At 34.2% G+C, this 23,477-nt stretch overlaps 1 protein-coding gene across 1 annotated transcript; it reads right to left on the reverse strand.

Annotated features, from left to right (window-relative positions):
• Positions 1-20,151: 20,151 nt before the first annotated feature.
• LOC135782863 (zinc finger BED domain-containing protein 4-like) lies at positions 20,152-23,215 on the reverse strand. The gene is made up of 2 exons (XM_065293355.2): positions 21,532-23,215; positions 20,152-21,435 (listed from the first exon to the last, which is right to left on the reverse strand). The coding sequence occupies exons 1-2, from the start codon at positions 23,089-23,091 to the stop codon at positions 21,151-21,153; spliced, it is 1,845 nt and encodes a 614-aa protein (XP_065149427.1). The 5' UTR covers positions 23,092-23,215; the 3' UTR covers positions 20,152-21,150.
• Positions 23,216-23,477: the final 262 nt, after the last annotated feature.

Consider the following 23,477-nt stretch of genomic DNA (forward strand, 5'->3'; position numbering starts at 1 on the left):
CCAGACTGAGCATGGAGACAAACAAGCACAAGCCGTTTATAGAAGCAGCCCCAGGTGGAAAAAAAGTAGTATTTAATGTATTAAAAATATACTTAAAATTTAAGTAATATGTTTTTAGTACATTTGTATTCCCAACGTGCTTATTTAAAGTGTATTAAAAATATGTTAAATAGCTTTTAAATGTATTTAAAAAAAGTGTACTACAAGTACGTTGGTAATAAATATATGCTTAATTACACTTTTTAAAAGTATGCTAAACTCAAGCATACTTTTAATTTATTTCTAAAAAGTGCACTAGAGTTAAGCTGGTAATAAATATATGTTTAATTACACTTTTTAAAAGTATGCTAAACTCAAGCATACTTTTAATGTATTTCTAAAAAGTGCACTAGAGGTACACTGGTAATAAATATATCTTTAATTACACTTTTTATAAGTATGCTAAACTCAAGCATACTTTTAATGTATTTCTAAAAAGTGCACTAGAGGTACACTGGTAATAAATATATTTTTAATTACACTTTTTATAAGTATGCTAAACTCAAGCATACATTTAACGTATTTCTAAAAAGAGCACTAGAGGTACGCTGGGAAAAAATATATGTTTAATTACACATTTAAAAAAAAAGTATGTTAAACACAAGCATACTTTTACAGAAGTTTTAGTGTATTTAGAAAAAAACATATATTTTTTTAAACATGTACATTAATTTTAATAGGCTAACATTGCAATTTCAACATCATATCATTGAACTTGCATTATATATTGATTTTACAAAGTTAATCCACATAAATTTGTTAGTATTTATATTCAAACAACACACGTGACGGACCTGACTAAACCTCATTGGTTCTTGGGATTCAGTACGTCACATTGGCTTCCTGATTCAGTTGTTCGATACACAACGTGCGTGATCGTTGGTAAATGTGGATTAAAAGTTGAAACTAAAACTATTAAATTATATATAGTGATCATCAGAGGACTTGGCTGAAACAACGCGATTCACATGGATTACTTCGGCGATGGTTTTTATTTCTGTTGCGATTAACCTTTTGAAATGTGAGCAGTTTTTAAGTATCAAGTGGATCTGACATCGAGGGGAAATATACGTTTCTTGGATTTCATTAAAGTACATCGGTTTTTGTTTGGAGATGAATGAGAGAACATGAGGGTAAGTTAAGTGATGACAGATTTTTGCTTTTTATTTTTAGTGAACTATTAAATAAGTAGAACATTTAGTATTACAGTATAACCCAGCTTCTTAAAGCGTGTATGTTGTGTGGCTTTTGGAACATAACGTTACATTTTTTTTGTGAGTAAAGTTAGGCATTTCATTTCTCTTGTTGTATTTCAGAAATCATAACAGCCTGTCTTTTTTTAGCACAGCGGCATTCAAATTGACCAATCAGAGCCGAGAATATCTAATAAGTCGAAGTAGAGATGAACAGATGAAGATACAGCCCGTAAAAATACTTATTCTTGGTGTAAGTTTTTAGTTCTACAGTATTTGTATAATATTTAGATAACTTTTGTGTTTTTCTAATGCTAATGTTTATAGAGTAACTAAACCTAAACCAACTTTTTTAGTTAATGATCTGTAAGAATGATGCTTTATTAGTGTAAGTTTTTTGACATTTGGATATAAAGGGCCCTATTTTAACGATCTAAGCGCATTGTCTAAAGCGCACAGCGCAACATCTAAATGGGCGTGTCCGAATCCACTTTTGCTAATTTAACGACGGGAAAAATGGATTTTGCGCCGAGCGCATGGTCGAAAAGGGTAGGTCCTATTGTAATGGGAGTATTTTGGGCGTAACGTGCAATAAACCAATGAGAGTCTCTGCTCTCATCCCCTTTAAAAGCTAGTTGCGCTGGCGTTATGTCTAATCCCTATTTAGATGACGGACTTTGTAAACTGAAAAAATAAGCGGAGGAAGAAGATCCCCAGTTTAAGATTAATGTTAAATAATTGTGTTGTTTTTCACTTGTATTGAAATTGTTATTTTTTTATCAAAACCTTTAAAACCCGTTTTCTTTTAGTCATGGAAGTAAAAAGCAGGCTTGTAATTGCTTTTAATGTATGGCTATCCAATATCATCAAAAAATTATTTACAAGCATGTAAGATAAGGTTTGTACTCTAAAAATACTTTATTTGTAATAAACAGGAGATAAAGAATTTACAAACGGCTCTCCTCACGTTTCAGCACTTTGGACAGCGTTTTTTTTTAGCAAAGAGTTTTTTTAAGCATTACTTAAAAATGTTTCTCATCTCACCATATCCACAGGTACAGAGTCATCATAGACAATAAATCCGTGAGGTAGCATTAAAAAAAAAAACATTTAAAAACAGACGCATTTGTTTAAAGCAAAGCATTTATTTACTTAGCAGGCTGCAGGTGAAGCAGCTCTTTGCGCCTTCTAACGTCTCATAATCTGTCCTCATTTATGTCCAAGAGATTCAATAATAATCTTTTACATTCAATCCTTTAATCTTTCATATTTAAAAGCATTTTTGTGCTGCTGCGCATTATGTACCTTGTGATAAGCAAACCCGCGTTGTCCTCCCGTGTTTAGGCGCATTTTACTAATGCGCTCTTTAAATAACATAAAACACATTGCGCCATTGACTTTAGACTTTAGACCAGGTTTTTGTTGGTCAATGGCGTAGTCTATTTTAGTTGCCTCAAAATAGCAACGCGCCAACAATGCGCCTGAACACACCTTGTTTTTAGACCAGAACGCCCATGGGCGCAAAAGGGGGCGCAAATGCAATTGCTATTTAAACAACGCGGCGCTAAACGTGAAAATTAGGGTGGAAACTAGCGAAAGACACTTGCGTCGCGCATATGCGACCGAAATTTAATCTGTGCGACCTTAAAATATATTTGGGAGCATTTCTGCGACTGCCCATTTTGTTGTGGTGCGACTTGATTTAGATTGTGATGCTGCGTGCTGCTTCCCAGGTTCAGTGTTCTCCCCAACGTTACATAACCAATCAAATTTCACCATTAAGTTCTTACGTTTAATGAAGACCGCAGATTGGCTAATATGAGCGTCAGTCATTCCTTGTTGCCGTGCTACGTTGGTACGTGAAGCGCGAAAATAAGACGCACCGCGAGCATGACGAGAACAAGCCGACTACAGCCAATGTTACTACTGTAATTAATCAGACGACGATCCGGATTCAAATGCGACTCCACCACCGGAAAATAAGACTTGACGTTAAACCTTTCAGAGAGAGTGGCTTAAAGATTTCGAGTGTCTCCTCTATGAAAATGGCTCGATGTAACTTACTTTGCTTACTGTAAATCCTGTAAAACGGCGTTGGTGGCGGAATCAAAACATTTTAAGCGACAGACCTTGCTTAAACATGGCGAAAGTGCCAAAAACACAAATAGTGTCATGACAAATGTGTTCATTATTGATGGAGACACCCATAGATATGTATATAAAGGCTAGATGGCTCAAGGCGGAGTCCCTAACGGCATCACCTGGCGGCCATCTTAGGACAGGGCGCTCGCTCACTCGTAGCATTGAGTTTAATGGTGCAGGTACTTTTAAATGACCATAACTTGCTCAAATTTCTACCGATTTTCAAACGGTTTGGGTTTTTACAAACGTTATTAACGTGGCTACAATTCTGGTTGCTTTAACATTTTTCATGAATTTATTTTTTATTTTTAGTATAGGTATGCAGTGTCATAGGTACATCTTTGACGTTTATAACAAACCAAACCGTTTGAAAATCGGTAAAAAATTAAGCAAGTTATGGTCATTTAAAAGTACCTGCATCATTAAAACTCAATGCTACGAGTGAGCGAGCGCCCTGTCCTAAGATGGCCGCCAAAATGCGGACGTTGCACTCAATTGGCCAGCAGCGCGGACGAGCCATCTAGCCTTTATATACATATCTATGGAGACACCGACCTGTCTGTCAAAGAGTGTTTGATAGTGTATGTGCGCATGCGCTGGTGAATGGACATCCGACAAACATCCTTGTCCATGTTGATGTGGAACACGACAATGTTGATGGTATGTTTTTATAAAAAAATATATTTTTAAAAACATATTTAGTAGTAATAGCATCCTGGTAATGCAGTTATCAATACCAATATAAGCCTTCTATATTAAGCCTTCTATATTAATGTCACTTTTGTAAATGTCCCAATTAATCAGTGTTTTACGTGTTTGCTAGATTTTCTATTGTAATCTTAATCATTTTACCTTTAATCTGTAATTGGTAAATTATTATTGCTATACTATTTCAAAAGCAGTTGGGTATTAATTTAGTAATCTATGCAGTAAAAAATAAAAAATAAAAGACCAAATTTAAATGCTGGCCATAGGATATGTAAAGCCTGGTGGTTGCATTTTATTTTAATAAAATAAATCTATTAACATATACATTGTAGTTGTGGTGCTTTTTAAATTTTTGGATGGATGCGCCTAAATTTTTGCTGGTGCTCCTAACTCTTTAAAGTTGTGAGCACCAGTGCTACCAAAAAAAAGTTAATTTTGAGCCCTGTACTGCAGTTGAATTTTCCTATTGGATGTTGGACCGGACACTTTTAGACAACATTACAAAGACAATAATATATTACTAACGTGATTAGCCTGCTGGACGGATTGTAAAAAACAGCACAATGTAAGCACTGCTAGTACAGGCTAGCTGAATATATCTTAATGATTACAGAGATAAGACAACACATAAAACTTGCAACCTTTCTCAGTTTGCACATCTGGACAATTCTTCACACATCATAGGTTGTAAATTTGGGTAAATCCAGCAAACAAGTAATTTTAGCGATTCTGCTGTCACTCTGCTTTAAATCTCCCGCATCAGAAACTTAAGAGCAGCCTTGAGTCAATTGTGGAAGTTAAGCGTGCATAGAATCCATTGGCATGACTTCTGATTTCCTTAAATCTCCTTAAACAGAGGTGAACTTTTCTTGTAAGCAAGACCACAATAGACATGTCAATGGAAAATGCCCTTGGTTAAAATAAAACACAATTATCAAAGTAAAGAATATCCTGTAATACACACAGGTTGCATTATATCAGTGTCAGTGAGTTAAGCCTCCTATAACCCTTTGTTCAATGTAACTTGTAGAGTGCCATGTAGCGACGGATCAAACGGACACTCATGTCAAGCTTGATGAGGACACAGTCAAAGCTTTAAAAGGTAAACTGAGAAGTTAACAAAATTCTAATGCATATGTTCATTAATTATTGGTTAATTTTGTATAGATTCTGTTTCCTTTTCACAGACCTTGTGATTAAGTCTTCAGTGTCTGAATGGCAAGAAGAAGTGACCCTCCACTTAAACGTGACATTTAAACTTCTCTGTGTTTTGGTTCAGCCATTTGTAGGTTTATCTCGAGTAAGTTCAAATGCACTTCTGCATTTGTCCAGTAACTTTTTGTTTAGAGAATTACATCATTATGATTATATAATTATTCAATGGTTGCATATTCATAGTGTACTTTTCATATTGATGTATTAATGTTCCACAATTTGATAAAAGTAGCTCATTGCATTTCACTGATCTTTGTTTTATATTGTAAAATCATTTCAATAGCAGTAAATACATACTTAGTTGTTTCTTTAACATTTAATTAGTTGTTAATGATGGAAGAAACCGGTTCGTATGTATGAATACAGAATAGGTATCATTTTAGAATGAGTTAAAACATGTTTTGGTGGCAAACATGCAGGTAAAATAGTACATGTATAACATTCTAATAGTAAACTTGACTGTAATTCAAATGTCACATACAGTACATTAGAAATGATTTATTTTATGTATACAAATGTGTGGGCAATATATTATTATTTCATTTTGTATGCTATATTATTTATGTAATATTATTATATCTGAAATTATTAAATTACATTTATAAATGTTTAAAAGGTGGGTTCAAATGTGCTTCAAGTTGTAACTGAATACAATTTTAGAAAATAGCACAGTTGAGTACACTTAGATTGTCTTAAGTTTGTCTTAACAAGTACTAAATACTACTTTTTAGTATATTAAGCACAATTTACTGCACGAAAATAAAGAGCTTTTGGTACCTTAAGGTTGTGAACTTAAAGTGTATTTTAGTGAACTTTTTCACCTGGGAATACATTTGGTATATTATTTTAACATACTACTAGTATATTTTAAAGTAGATTCGTAAATGTTTAAAGGTGGGTTCAAGTTGTAATTAAAGATATTTTTTAAATACAGACTTAGTATGTTAAAAATACATTTTAGTTCAACTTCATGGTGTCTCAAAAAAGCACAGTTGAGTACACTAAGATGGTTTTAAGTTCATCTTAAAAAGTACTTAATACTACTTTTTAGTATACTAAGTTCAAAATTAGTGTGTGAAAATAGAGCACTTTTAGTATAATGTGGAAAGTGTACTTAAATAGTGTATTTTAGTGAACTTGTTTCACCTGGGAATACATTTGGAATATTATTTTAACATACCATTAGTATACTTTAAAATATATTTAAAAATGCTTAAAAGTGGGTTCAAGTGTACTTCAAGTTATAATGAAATATATTTTTTTAAATACAGACATAGTATGTTAAAAATACATTTTAGTTCAACTTCATGGTGTCTCAAAATAGCACAGTTGAGTACACTAAGATGGTATTAAGTTCATCTTAAGAAGTATTAAATACTACTTTTTAGTATACTAAGTTCAAAATTAGTGTGTGAAAATAGAGCACTTTTAGTATAATGTGGAAAGTGTACTTAAATAGTGTATTTTAGTGAACTTGTTTCACCTGGGAATACATTTGGAATATTATTTTAACATACCATTAGTATACTTTAAAATATATTTAAAAATGCTTAAAAGTGGGTTTAAGTGTACTTCAAGTTATAATGAAATATATTTTTTTAAATACAGACATAGTATGTTAAAAATACATTTTAGTTCAACTTCATGGTGTCTCAAAATAGCACAGTTGAGTACACTAAGATGGTATTAAGTTCATCTTAAGAAGTATTAAATACTACTTTTTAGTATACTAAGTTCAAAATTAGTGTGCGAAAATAGAGCACTTTTAGTATAATGTGGAAAGTGTACTTAAATAGTGTATTTTAGTGAACTTGTTTCACCTGGGAATACATTTGGAATATTATTTTAACATACCATTAGTATACTTTAAAATATATTTAAAAATGCTTAAAAGTGGGTTTAAGTGTACTTCAAGTTATAATGAAATATATTTTTTTAAATACAGACATAGTATGTTAAAAATACATTTTAGTTCAACTTCATGGTGTCTCAAAATAGCACAGTTGAGTACACTAAGATGGTATTAAGTTCATCTTAAGAAGTATTAAATACTACTTTTTAGTATACTAAGTTCAAAATTAGTGTGTGAAAATAGAGCACTTTTAGTATAATGTGGAAAGTGTACTTAAATAGTGTATTTTAGTGAACTTGTTTCACCTGGGAATACATTTGGAATATTATTTTAACATACCATTAGTATACTTTAAAATATATTTAAAAATGCTTAAAAGTGGGTTTAAGTGTACTTCAAGTTATAATGAAATATATTTTTTTAAATACAGACATAGTATGTTAAAAATACATTTTAGTTCAACTTCATGGTGTCTCAAAATAGCACAGTTGAGTACACTAAGATGGTATTAAGTTCATCTTAAGAAGTATTAAATACTACTTTTTAGTATACTAAGTTCAAAATTAGTGTGTGAAAATAGAGCACTTTTAGTATAATGTGGAAAGTGTACTTAAATAGTGTATTTTAGTGAACTTGTTTCACCTGGGAATACATTTGGAATATTATTTTAACATACCATTAGTATACTTTAAAATATATTTAAAAATGCTTAAAAGTGGGTTCAAGTGTACTTCAAGTTATAATGAAATATATTTTTTTAAATACAGACATAGTATGTTAAAAATACATTTTAGTTCAACTTCATGGTGTCTCAAAATAGCACAGTTGAGTACACTAAGATGGTATTAAGTTCATCTTAAGAAGTATTAAATACTACTTTTTAGTATACTAAGTTCAAAATTAGTGTGCGAAAATAGAGCACTTTTAGTATAATGTGGAAAGTGTACTTAAATAGTGTATTTTAGTGAACTTTTTTCACCTGGGAATACATTTGGAATATTATTTTAACATACCATTAGTATACTTTAAAGTATATTTAAAAATGCTTAAAGGTGGGTTCAAGTGTACTTCAAGTTATAATTAAATATATTTTTTTTAAATACAGACCTAGTATGTTAAAAATACATTTTAGTTCAACTTCATGGTGTCTCAAAATAGCACAGTTGAGTACACTAAGATGGTATTAAGTTCATCTTAAGAAGTACTAAATACTACTTTTTAGTATACTAAGTTCAAAATTAGTGTGCGAAAATAGAGCACTTTTAGTATATTGTGGAAAAGTGTACTAAGTGTACTTAAATAAAGTGTATTTTAGTGCACTTTTTTTTCACCTGGGGCTGCCTGTCAGCGTGTACGGAATGAAGTCGTTACGGTCTCGGTTTTTAGACCGGCAGTCTGCCTGTGCCATTCCACCATAATCCGGACTGCAAATTACATGTTAATATTATATCCACCATTTACAATCCTTCCTTTAAGGTCTGTTCTGCTTTTAACAGCTCAAAGCTATTACTCTCTGTAGCTTTCGAGTCCGTTGTAGGCTACTGGTAAATTTTGCAGTTGTTTTAGTTAACTTTGCAGAGCATTTTATTGTCGGAAATGGTCCTGGGCTGGGTTTTCCTATAACGATTGAACTTAGCACTCAAGAGCGCTTTCTACAAGGTAAAACGATCGCTCGCAGCTGGGTTTTAAGTGCTACTAACGAGTCGCTATCCCTTTGTCAAGTGCTGAAATGTCACTTACTGAAATTGTAGGTAACTGTACGTAATTGTAGCAGAAGCTTGTTTAGGCTAATGATCTTCAGCCGATGTGCACTAATATTTTTTAAAATATTATTAATTATTTTTCAATGACTTATTAAATGTTTTAATAATTTGTGCATCATGAAATATTATTTTTTCATATTTAGTTAGGACTCGTCCCACTGCGCAATGCGTTCTGCATTTTATAATATAGTTTAGATTTTTCTTTTTATTTGTTGTTTATTATCTATGTTTATTTATTATTAAGGATTATTGCATTGTACCGTAAATATTTATTTGGTTTTTTTAATCAGATGCCATACCCTTCAAAAAAATATTTTTTTACTGTAGCCTAGATGAATTATAGCAGCAATTGGTAGGAACCATTTATCAATTTGCTAGTACCAACTTTTACCAAAATTGTACCAAATACGTTTTCCTTCTTAATTAATTTATGTTTAGTCATTTAAATTTCATTTCTCGTTTGAATTTTAAATATATTATATTAAAGTAATTTAAACAAATAAACAAAGAAAAAAAACCCAATAAATAAATATAGCCTACATTTAAAACATTACATTATCGTTGTTGCAGGAGTGCAATTTGCTGGTTGTCCTGCAGGTGACCTTGTAACACTGCTGTCTTACGATGCACTTATAAATTAACGATTACTCCAGAGCACTCGTAGATCTACGATGATTTTCGAGTGCTACTTAAGCTACAAAGCTTTTGGGAAACGGCCCATAATTCTAAGATGAATTTTAAGATTGTTTTTACGATCTACTTAGCGATGCTTTTGGGAAACCCGGCCCTGCTCATTTGGAATTTGCCTGGCGCACAGCTCTAGTCAGAAAGATTAAAAGGCGGGCTTTGTTTTTAAAAAATGTAATGCATTTCTTTATATTACAATAATGAACAAGTCACCCATTTATCAAGTATCGATTCATTATTTTCACTTAATCCTTTTTGCTTTTTACAAAAAGTAGAATAGGCACGCATATTCTGCATTTAGCCAAAATTATGACTGTGGCATGAAGAAACTTTCCTATTTTAGTGAAAAATAAATAAGTTATTTTGCTATTATTACGTAGCATATATTGATGATTTTTAATAACAAATATGACCGTTTTAAACAAACTAAGTACACTGATAAAAATAATATGAAAAAAATTATACGCTGGATTTACTAAAAAAAAAAATACAGTGCATCATTTTTACATACACTTTTTTAAAGTAAGTTTTACATTGAATTTAAGCCTTTGCAATTTAAGCAATTGCAATGTTTAAGTAAGTTTTACATGGAGAAGCAATTAGGCCTACTAAAAATTCCATGTAAAATTTACTTTAAAAAGTGGATGCAAAAATGATGCACTATATTTTTAAGTTAATACAGCCTATTATTTTTTTATAATTATTTAATTTCCTTCTCACAAATTTTACATGATAAAATTTAGGAATTAACTAAATAATGTGTTAATCTAGAATTACTCACATTTTTGCATTATTTGTACTCAAAAATAGTTTTTGTTTTAACCTATTTTTTTATATAATTGACTAATTTTATTTAGTTAAATTTACTAAGCCACAAAACATTTTTTACAGTGTAAAATAAGAAAAACGAAGTAGGTAAAACCGCATACCCAGCTAGACACTCAAATCGAGCTAGGCACTCAAATCGAGTCAAAACAGTCTTGGCTTTTAGACCCGCAGTCTGCAATCCACCCTAACCCGGACTGCAGGTGACATGTTAAAATTATTCCACCCGTTACATCAAATCAGTAGTGGTTCAAGCATATGTGCCGAACCCCCCCTCCCCTTCATTGTCCCCCAACCCTACCACCAGTGAATAAATAAATACATTAAATAAAAACAAGCACTTTAAACAAAAAGCACACAGAATTCTTTTTTTGGTTTTTAACTGAATTCTAAACACTAAAGTTAGTAGTTATAACGGGCCACCTCTCGTCAAACTTTTATGACCCCCTCCCCCACCCGTTGACAGGTCGTGTTTTATGACCCCTTTGACAGGGGGGCGGGACCATCAATCAAAATCTGTACAAGTTGTCAACTTTAGACAGAAAGTATTTAATGGTTTTATGACGGTCATTTAGAGTGATTGTTTTTCCTGAGTGTGTTTTATGTCACGCGTATGCTGTCATTAAACATGATAGGTTGTGTTTGTGACATTTGCTGTTTATTGACATTTGATGTCAGCTCTCACCCTTCCTCCCTCCTTTCTCACAAGCCCTGCATTCTTTCACAGGGGTGCGTGTTGTAAAGCGATTAAAGATTTCTAAAACTCAATGTTGGTAAAACAATCCCCCATTACGGTGTCAAAAAAGTAAATGTTTATTTTAGATTTAGACAAATCATGAACAATGCTACGATTAAAACATTTGTTTGTAACATCACAAGTTATTTAATGAAATATTCCTTATACGTGTATAGTTTAAGCAATGATCTGAGCCATAACCTTTGGAGCCGGCAATACTATAATCTTTAGACAAAAGTCTAAACTAAATACAATTTTAAACGATTCATGAGTTCCGTGAATCTTTTCATGACCTGCTCTATAGTTTCACGCGTATTAAAGATCCGGCGGTGTCTGACAAAGCGCCGGGTGAGTGTTCATATATGCCGTTTTAAATTAACCTTAATAAAATGTAATTCTGTCCACTATGGCAAAATATTGGGGGTTTATTTTAGATTTAGGGGTTTCTTTAACCAAGGCTCTGATTAAGACATATGTATACGTGCACCGATTGTATCAGAGAACTTATAGCTGACGTTAATAAACTTTTTAAATGTTTTTAAGACGTATTCACCCCATTTAGGGGGTTTTATTTTTAATTAAAGGCTTCTTAAAACATGTGTGAATATGTGTATATTATACAAAGAGTCTTATATTGTCTGCTCTGACAAAAATAAAGTATTATTCTAGATTTAGGTCAATTGACTGCGTGTATCTTATAAATACAACTTGATAATACGTTTGTTTTGTCAAGAGACTTTTTTAAAGTCACGCAAGAATAAAATCTTTTAGTTGTAATTGGTTAACATTAAATATACTATTATCTATTTAACTATAAGATATATTTTTCTGATCAACCTCAAAGTTTTTGATGCTGAGCTTATGACCGTGTGTGATAGATATTTCACAGCAGGGTCGGTTTGTAGAGTCTTTTAAAACTGTAGTGGTAAAATGTAATATGGTAACTCTGTCAAAAAAGTAAAAGGTTTATTTTAGATCATAATCTATTTTATGGCAAACATTGCTGTATCTAAAAGTTTTTAACAACACAATTTATTTAATGAAATACGCAGTACGTGTATAGCAATGAATTGTACCAAAACCCCCGTAGGTCGACATTTCTTTAGACTAAATCCTATTTATTTTAAACTATATAAAAGCTGATTCGCTTCACGAGATCTGTGAAGCATTTCAAGGAGGGGGTTCTGTTCAAGCCATTAAAGATCGGGGCTCCGGCGTTTACAATAGAACATACACGGATGCGGGGACATATGGGCCATTAAGAAACTTTTAAACGATTAAAAACATATTCATATCATCTTCTGGGGTTTGTTTTAAATTAATGACATCTTAAAACCAACTGGGAATATGTGTTTATTACACAATAAAATGTAATTATGGCCGCTCTGACAAAATGAGGGTTAATTTTAGATTTAGGGAATTCTTTAACCAAGTCTCTGATTAAAACACGGGAATGCGTGCACCAAAGTTGTCAGATAACGTAGGCTGATGCGCACATATATCTGGTGTTAAGAACCTTTTAAACGTTTTAAGACATTTCACACCGTCTTCTGAGTTGAATTCATTAATGTCATCTAACATACGCGTGTGTACATGTGTATTTACGATAAATGTAACACGGTACGTATTGTCAAAATAAAAGGTTTCTTGAACATGTTATTCCAGTGTGTGGTTCTTGTCTTGCGAGTGTTCGACATATTTAGTGATGTGGAAAAAAGGCCCCATTGACAAAAAGTAATAGGTTTATTTTAGATTTCAGGCTTCATTACTCAGATACAGATTAAAGCATGTTATTTCTTATTCGTAATTTAAAGAAACTTAGAAGTTTTAAGACATTTCATCACACATCCTATGATGACATAAACCCTTGTGTTAGCCCTTAGAGGACAACAAAACGGGTGCAAATATTATTTATCAACGTTTGATGTTATAAACCAGGTTGTCACATACGTGACAACAATCATTGCTTTAAAGACAAAACATTTAACAAATTTGACATTTTGTTAAACATGGTTGTGTGCGTCCATAAACACAACAACAGTTAGGACATGGTTCTACATAATATTAAAATCACGGGCTTACGTTAAATAGGTAAACCTTAATTTTTACTAAATAAAATAAAAATAAACTATTTGAACATATTATCTGATATTAGGTTAGGTTTAAGATGAATTAGTGTCTATAGCTTTACGAATTACATCGTAAAACCCCCAGCGGATATGGTGTGTGTGTGTGTGTGTGTGTGTGTGTGTGTGTGTGTGTGTGTGTGTGTGTGTGTGTGTGTGTGTGTGTGTGTGTGTGTGTGTGTGTGTGTGTGTGTGTGCGTGTGCAAGGGCTGTTATCACGTGGTGCGGACCAAACGACCAACGCTGCGGGGGTTGTGAAGCGAAGAATGAGTTCTGTATAGATGAGAAGTTTTTCCTTCTGAACACAGAACCTTTACCAAAAACGTAACCCCGGATTAACACATCACAGAACAATTTGAACAACCGTGTCGGATTCGTACACACCAGAGGTCTGTTTTATGTTTTGCAGAAACTGTGGAAACTTTTGATGCTGCCAAGGTGTCCGAGTTCGCAAACAAACTATCAAACGCAACGCGGCGGAAACAGTGGACACGAGCCTTTTGTTGCTGAGAAGGCGATTGAACTCAGAAACAAACAAGCAAGCAAAGTTGTCTACGAAACTACGGATTCTTGAAAAAGATGGCACAAAGATCATTCGAACGACTACGCAATGGCCAGAAGGGGTATGTGTACGGGACCGACCTTTTTAAAGATATGCTTAAAAAGAACTACAAGCGCGAGATGTCCAATCTACTATGTACTGTGATATACAAAGATGCCAATGTGTGCATGCCTCCAAACTATTGCGAAGCTAACGCCGGTCGTGTAACCAGACTCAAGGAAAAAACAGATGGTGTGAAAAGTATAGATGGCTCTCTCAATAACATGGTACAGACGGTTGTACAGGCCCAAGAGGAACCCCATGTGATTATTAGAAAGGCCCTAGAGATATTTTATGAATGTGACGAGGCCGAGTTCTACATCATCAATATCATACTTATGTCGGCCTTTGTAATTGACGTATGCATTGATATCCTTGTAAAGAAACGAGAAATTAATGTGTGTGAAATCATAGAAAATGCCGTAGATTTTATGTTTGAAAAGGGTCTTGGATCATGCATGCACTTTCTATGGTATCTAGATAATATCATAACGTTTAATAATGATGATGCCTAAAAACCAATCGTGTGAGCCAGGGGCATATCTTATGCAAGTTTTTACAGTTGTTTTTTAGTTTTACCAAAAGTTTTAATCTGATTTTATTTTTTACTCAACATTATGATTGATAATCTATGTCCGTCAACAAAGGTATACTTTAACAAAAACTACGTTCTAGTAGTTTCAATGTATGGTAACTGTTGTTTTTTCATCATTGATTTTGTATACTGCTTATGTTTTTGTATGTTTTGCTGTACCGATTTCATAAAAACAAAAAATATACAAGGATTTCTGGTCTTTATGTCTGTGTTGATACCATTAGGCTCAATCATTAGAACATTTAAACATCTTGTTCAGACAACGTGGGACATTGCTCATTCTTCATATGTTTTTGCAACTCCACACAGAGAAACGTGAAAGATTAATAGAAATTACATGTGGCTACATCACATGTCTTTCAGAGGCGTAAAATAAAGTCACCAATGTTAGTATGGGAAGCTAAAACAGCACAGGCACAATCTGATCCTAATTTTGATACCTGACGTCTGTCACATAGTCAAAGAGCATCTACTTCATGTCTCTACGAATCCTGACAGAGTTTTAGTTTCATGTACACAACACATCAAATGTAAACCACGGTAAACTAAATACATTTGACAGCAAAGATCTCTAATTTTCTGACAAACCCCAAAAAAGATGATGGGGTCATCATCAAACATCACTCACTTTTTAGGTAGCGAAAGGTTTTTGTTTATTTTAGTATAACTCAACACTGAAATTTTAGTTAAGCACACAGAAATGCACAGATTTTACGTTTTCAGTATACATGTGTACATCACATTGCGATTTCAGTCTCAACTAGGTCGATGATCTATCAATATTAGCTACAAATGTTGTTTGTATGCGTGCTCTGATTTCACAAAACATCCATTTACATTCAAAACCTTTTGGATTCAACGCCTTAAAGTCATCAATTTTATTTCGTTCACATAAAACGCACCAAAATTTTGAATGTGCAAACTGTTTTACTTCGTTTTAAACATGTTTGTGCGTTTTCGGTCTAGATTTTTATAGAAAACTTCAGAACATGACACCATTTTAACATTTACAAAATGATGAAACATTTTACTTTTAAGTGGCTCCCATGAGTACACTCTAAAAAACAAACGGTGCTATATAGCACCAAAACAGTTGCTTTGGATCGTAACGATAGAAGAACCATTTTTAGTGCCATATAGCACCGGTGAAGAACCAGTGAAGCACCAGTGAAGCACCAGTGAAGCACCTGTGTAGGAAATTATATGAATGCAGAGAAACAACGCAAAAGTTTTGAACTTTAACATAATTTATATGCGTCCTGATTTTTAAAAACAGTAAGCTGTAATGTTTCTTACACACAGATCTAAACACATCACAAGTCTCAATGTTTAATAACATAAAAACCTGTATGCAAAGGTTTGTTGGCGTATTTTTAGACACAAGCTGTTTATTTTCATCTTTAAACAAATGTGTATGACAAAAGTTGTCCTGCCTGAACTGACACTAAGGATCGATGCCGAAATGTTAAATTAAGTATTTGCAAAACAACCTTCACCGTCATATAGATGTTTTCAATCTAATGGTACCCGTTTAAATGTGACCATACTATTTCAAACATTACCAAGTTGTAGATGGTTGTGACTCAATTTACAAAGGTTTTAACACACATTACTGTTTGTCACGATGTGTTTCATCGCATTGCTGTTGCATGCAACAGACTCTCAAGTTTTATGTTAAAAGGATTACTAAATAAAAACCTAAGCATTCTGTATTATGTTGGCACTGATGATTTTACAAGTTTTACAGTTTCAAACATTTTTTGCTATATTCGCTGTGAAAGATTTAGTAAATAAATCTAAAACATAAACAGTGTTGAAGCGTTACCTTAATCTTCTAGCAACAATTTTCAAGAGATTACCAACATGTATGATGTACTAACTGTCAGGGGATCTGTGATATTATTTTCTAAAGTAATTAGCTATCTAATGGCTACTGCACAATAACTTATGCGATAAAGAGTTTGTTACATAACCTATAGAAACGAAACAAGATAAATTACAAAGTCACTGGCATGAGGTTTACACTTAAACAAATCACGCAGATGTTTAAAGTGAAGTTGTTACGCCCAGAGAGGAATGTCCCTAACTCCAGGACTCCTATCTCCGCCTATCCATTACAGTCATTAAATCGGCGCCAGTATGATTCATTCAAACACAATCGCCTAACAAGTTTCAAGAAACTATGGACTCCTACTGCTACACCAACACATTCACGCTACCCCACCCCAGAGCAATATGTATATGAGAGAACCTACAGCTGGACCTGTGCACTCAATAAGTCCACCATAGTATCTGATGGCGGACCATCAATCTACAACAACAACACAACCCTTTGTACGGCTCAAGTAATGTCTGATGATGTTCCAATGGACCTGGGTCCCCAAGAAGGATCCGACAATGCCTGATGAATCAATACACATTGCGTGTATCGATTCCACAGACTGTTTGGTTTCAAGATCATGAAATAGTCGTAGTGATACATCTGTTGCAAACTTGATGACAAAAAGCTAATGGCTTTCTATAGAATATTTAGAGACTATTACCTGTGTGGTTGTTGGGGTTTGTGTGTATTTACAATATCAAATAATAATCAAATTGCTGTTGGTGAAATTATTGAACCGATCGTGAAAAACGTTGTGATATTTCTACACTACAATGATAACATATGATGTATTTCTTTTACTTGATGAGAAATAAAAAATATGTACCACTTTAAACATCTGCGTAATTTGTTTAAGTGTAAACCTCATGCCAGTGACTTTGTAATTTATCTTGTTTCGTTTCTATAGGTTATGTAACAAACTCTTTATCGCATAAGTTATTGTGCAGTAGCCATTAGATAGCTAATTACTTCAGAAAATAATATCACAGATCCCCTGACAGTTAGTACATCATACATGTTGGTAATCTCTTGAAAATTGTTGCTAGAAGATTAAGGTAACGCTTCAACACTGTTTATGTTTTAGATTTATTTACTAAATCTTTCACAGCGAATATAGCAAAAAATGTTTGAAACTGTAAAACTTGTAAAATCATCAGTGCCAACATAATACAGAATGCTTAGGTTTTTATTTAGTAATCCTTTTAACATAAAACTTGAGAGTCTGTTGCATGCAACAGCAATGCGATGAAACACATCGTGACAAACAGTAATGTGTGTTAAAACCTTTGTAAATTGAGTCACAACCATCTACAACTTGGTAATGTTTGAAATAGTATGGTCACATTTAAACGGGTACCATTAGATTGAAAACATCTATATGACGGTGAAGGTTGTTTTGCAAATACTTAGATTTAACATTTCGGCATCGATCCTTAGTGTCAGTTCAGGCAGGACAACTTTTGTCATACACATTTGTTTAAAGATGAAAATAAACAGCTTGTGTCTAAAAATACGCCAACAAACCTTTGCATACAGGTTTTTATGTTATTAAACATTGAGACTTGTGATGTGTTTAGATCTGTGTGTAAGAAACATTACAGCTTACTGTTTTTAAAAATCAGGACGCATATAAATTATGTTAAAGTTCAAAACTTTTGCGTTGTTTCTCTGCATTCATATAATTTCCAAACAATCAAAGGTATTTGTCACAGCAACACATACTCATGGGAGCCACTTAAAAGTAAAATGTTTCATCATTTTGTAAATGTTAAAATGGTGTCATGTTCTGAAGTTTTCTATAAAAATCTAGACCGAAAACGCACAAACATGTTTAAAACGAAGTAAAACAGTTTGCACATTCAAAATTTTGGTGCGTTTGATGTGAACGAAATAAAATTGATGACTTTAAGGCGTTGAATCCAAAAGGTTTTGAATGTAAATGGATGTTTTGTGAAATCAGAGCACGCATACAAACAACATTTGTAGCTAATATTGATAGATCATCGACCTAGTTGAGACTAAAATCGCAATGTGATGTAGACATGTATACTTAAAACGTAAAATCTGTGCATTTCTGTGTGCTTAACTAAAATTTCAGTGTTGAGTTAAACTAAAATAAACAAAAACCTTTCGCTACCTAAAAAGTGAGTGATGTTTGATGATGACCTCCTCATCTTTTTTGGGGTTTGTCAGAAAATTAGAGATCTTTGCTGTCAAATGTATTTAGTTTACCGTGGTTTACATTTGATGTGTTGTGTACATGAAACTAAAACTCTGTCAGGATTCGTAGAGACATGAAGTAGATGCTCTTTGACTATGTGACAGACGTCAGGTATCAAAATTAGGATCAGATTGTGCCTGTGCTGTTTTAGCTTCCCATACTAACATTGGTGACTTTATTTTACGCCTCTGAAAGACATGTGATGTAGCCACATGTAATTTCTATTAATCTTTCACGTTTCTCTGTGTGGAGTTGCAAAAACATATGAAGAATGAGCAATGTCCCACGTTGTCTGAACAAGATGTTTAAATGTTCTAATGATTGAGCCTAATGGTATCAACACAGACATAAAGACCAGAAATCCTTGTATATTTTTTGTTTTTATGAAATCGGTACAGCAAAACATACAAAAACATAAGCAGTATACAAAATCAATGATGAAAAAACAACAGTTACCATACATTGAAACTACTAGAACGTAGTTTTTGTTAAAGTATACCTTTGTTGACGGACATAGATTATCAATCATAATGTTGAGTAAAAAATAAAATCAGATTAAAACTTTTGGTAAAACTAAAAAACAACTGTAAAAACTTGCATAAGATATGCCCCTGGCTCACACGATTGGTTTTTAGGCATCATCATTATTAAACGTTATGATATTATCTAGATACCATAGAAAGTGCATGCATGATCCAAGACCCTTTTCAAACATAAAATCTACGGCATTTTCTATGATTTCACACACATTAATTTCTCGTTTCTTTACAAGGATATCAATGCATACGTCAATTACAAAGGCCGACATAAGTATGATATTGATGATGTAGAACTCGGCCTCGTCACATTCATAAAATATCTCTAGGGCCTTTCTAATAATCACACGGGGTTCCTCTTGGGCCTGTACAACCGTCTGTACCATGTTATTGAGAGAGCCATCTATACTTTTCACACCATCTGTTTTTTCCTTGAGTCTGGTTACACGACCGGCGTTAGCTTCGCAATAGTTTGGAGGCATGCACACATTGGCATCTTTGTATATCACAGTACATAGTAGATTGGACATCTCGCGCTTGTAGTTCTTTTTAAGCATATCTTTAAAAAGGTCGGTCCCGTACACATACCCCTTCTGGCCATTGCGTAGTCGTTCGAATGATCTTTGTGCCATCTTTTTCAAGAATCCGTAGTTTCGTAGACAACTTTGCTTGCTTGTTTGTTTCTGAGTTCAATCTCCTTCTCAGCAACAAAAGGCTCGTGTCCACTGTTTCCGCCGCGTTGCGTTTGATAGTTTGTTTGCGAACTCGGACACCTTGGCAGTAGGGATGCACGATAAGAGAAAATTTGACCGATACCGATAACCGATAATTAAGTCATCTTAATAGCCGATACCGATACAGATACCGATAACCAGTAAGTGCAATTTTTTACATTATAATTTTCGAAATAACTTTCAGATTGTGCTCCTACGAGAATAAAAAAATCCAAGATGAAAGCACTGATGAAACTGATATTTTAGTGTTCTGGCACAACTATAACAGCAAACATTACTCCTTGACTCTTCCACTTTTTATTTTTTGTGTAATACACCACAATACTTAGTAACAGAAAGGGTTTAACAGTACTATGGTTTATCTGCAATTAAATTACTTTAAGTTGAAGTTTTTGTATAACAAACAAGAAATTAATCTATCCCACCTTTAGTGCATGAGGATGAGGTAGGTATATATGTCTTTAAACAAAAAATAAAATTCATTAACATTTGTCAACCTTAAATACATCTTAAAAACAAAGTGCATTGATAAAACTGATATTTTTGCAGCTCTGGCCTTAACAGCAAACATCAGGCCTGACTTATCAAATGTTTTTGTGTGTAAGGCACCACAATACTGTGTGACAGAAAGGGTTTAACAGAACCTGTCATGGAACTCTGGTCTGCAATTAACAGCTTATTAGTCATTAACATAAGTATTTCACACATAACAAACAAGAAATGCATCTATTCTACCTTTAGTGCATGTGGGTGAGGTAGGTATCCTTTTTAAACTAAAAAAATAAATAAAATTCATTAACATTTGTCAACCTTAAATACATCTTAAAAACAAAAGTGCATTGATAAAACTGATATTTTTGCAGCTCTGGCCTTAACAGCAAACATCAGGCCTGACTTATCAAATGTTTTTGTGTGTAATAAACCACAATATTGTGTGACAGAAAGGGTTTAACAGAACCTGTCATGGAACTCTGGTTTATCTGCAATTAACAACTCATTAGTCATTAACATAAGTATTTCATGCATAACAAACAAGAAATGCATCTATTCTACCGCATGAGGGTGACATTTTTTTAAAATATAAAAAATAAAAATAATTAAATAAATAAAATGCATTGACATTTGTCAACCTTGTAAAATACAGAAAAGTGCATGCTTAACAAAAATGAAGTGCATCGGGCATAGAAATTATATAGTTTAACATAAAAAATATAAACAATAATAATTTGATTTCCAATTTGCACTACCCAACCTGTCTCAACCTTCTATAAAGTGCACATTTTTCACTTCTCTGTTTAATGTCCATCATCTTTTCTATTTGTTACATTAGGCATTAGTGGCAGATTTTTTTTGATAAACAAAAGCATCTCTGCCTTCTCACATCCAATTCGGTTTCTTTTTTCATCCATAACATTTGCAGCAGCAGAAAATAAGCGTTCACTGTCAATGCTGGTGCAAGGGGCTGACAGGTATTTCCTTGCAAGTGAAGCAAGGTCTGGGAACTGGGATTTGTTGCGTTTCCAGTATTCCAAGGGGCTCTCTGATCTAGGAATTGGGGGCTCCGAGAGGTACACGTTTATCTAAAGTAGACAATGAACAAAGAAAAAATTAGGCTGTTACATTTTGGTCTATTTTTAGAGACAAATAAACCTAACTTAGATAAACAATTTAATTACCTGCCCCTCTGTTCGGCTTTGGGTCATCTCTTTCGTGACATCATAGTTTTCTTGAAGGATTTCTTCATACATTGCTAGCAAGGAAACATTGCCACCATCTGTCTTGGTCTTTTTAACTTTTGGTTCATCCGCATTCTCTGATGCACAGCTCATCATGGTCTGCAATTTTTCTGTTACTTCTCTTTTCATTGGTTGGTCAAAATAGCAGTCCTTATACCTGGGGTCCAAGATTGTAGCAAGATAAAACAGGGGCTCTCCATAGATATGACTGAATCGCTGTTCTATGGCTTGCAGTAGAGTGGTCTTTGAAGTTTTAACTCCATGATCTGTTGCAACGGTCTTGTTTAACAGACGTTTTAATGCTACAATGGAGGGGATCACATCAGCTACTGTGGCTGTAGATGAGCTGATGTCTCTTGTCAGCTGTTCACATGGGTCAAGAATGGTCATCATGTTTTCAATTAATGTCCATTGTTGTATGCTCAAAAAAGCAGGTAATTGAAAATCTACCGCATATGCTGCAAGGGCTCGCCTCTGATCCAACAAACTTCTCAGCATATAGAACGTGCTGTTCCATCTGGTGGGCACGTCTTGTTGAAGCCTCGTCTCTTTCATGCCCAGTTGTTTTTGCAAGTCTTGCAGACGGGAGGTGGCAACTTGTGAATGTTTGAAGTGGCCTACCATCTTTCTGCAGATCGAAATACAGTCTGTTATGCTTCTCTGGCTCAGCACAGCCTCGTTTACCGCGAGCTGTAAGGTGTGTGCCATACAGCCCAAGCTTGCAAGCTCACAGTCCTGCATGGCCTTGATGATATTGCGTGCATTATCCCGAAGGACAACATGCACTCTGTCTTTTGTTATACTCCACCGTTCTAACATTGCTTCAAAAGCTTCGCATATCATTGCCCCGGTATGCGATCCGGAGCACTCCTGTGCGTGCAGCAGAACTTTCTGCATGTTAAAATGTTCATCCAACCACTGAGCCGTTAAACTAAGCATACTCACCGGACTAACATCAGATGTCCAGATGTCCGTGGTGAAACTTATGTGTAGTCCATTTTTGTCGATCAAATTATGAATGTGTGTGGCGACTGACTCATACAAAGCAGGGAGGGAAACATCAGAGAAGAAGCGGCGGCTTGGAAGGGTGTAACGTGGCTCCAAATGCTGTACTAATCCGCGAAAACCCAGATCCTCTACTACGGAGAACGGTTGGTCGTCGAGGACTATAAATTCGATCACTTTGTCGTTTATAGCTTTTGCCTTTTCGCTGTCTCTGGAAAACTTTTTAGCATTTTCAAATGCTCGCTGAATGGGTACAGTGACGCTCGGTGTTTTAGCCTTCGCGCTATTAACTTTAGCTGCAGCTGCCGCGGCTTCGTATTCTTTCAGTACATCTTCGCCGCGATGACGACCTCTCAAGTGCGATATAAGATTGGATGTGTTGAAACTTGACGAATTTTTTCCTCCTCTCGGAACCCTTGCTGAACATTTTTTGCAAATAGCAAAAGCATTGTCCTCCACTGCCACCGAGAAAAACTTCCAGACCGGCGAAGACATGTTTGTTTACAGATGATGACGTGGTAAGCGCGACAGTTGAGCGCATAATGAGCGCGACAGTTTGAGGTGTAGTCAGTTCCGGAAAGAGGATAAAGCAGACAGATTTATTGATTTACCAGCAATCGTACTGTATCAGATGTAGTTATCGTATTTTAGTTGTTTATCGGATCGATAAAAATGACGTCATTCCCGCCCATATCGGCCGATAATTTATCTGTCCGATAAATATCGTGCATCCCTACTTGGCAGCATCAAAAGTTTCCACAGTTTCTGCAAAACATAAAACAGACCTCTGGTGTGTACGAATCCGACACGGTTGTTCAAATTGTTCTGTGATGTGTTAATCCGGGGTTACATTTTTGGTAAAGGTTCTGTGTTCAGAAGGA

The sequence above is a fragment of the Paramisgurnus dabryanus genome, chromosome 15 (genome assembly GCF_030506205.2).
Source record: "Paramisgurnus dabryanus chromosome 15, PD_genome_1.1, whole genome shotgun sequence".
NCBI classification, from domain to species: domain Eukaryota; kingdom Metazoa; phylum Chordata; class Actinopteri; order Cypriniformes; family Cobitidae; genus Paramisgurnus; species Paramisgurnus dabryanus.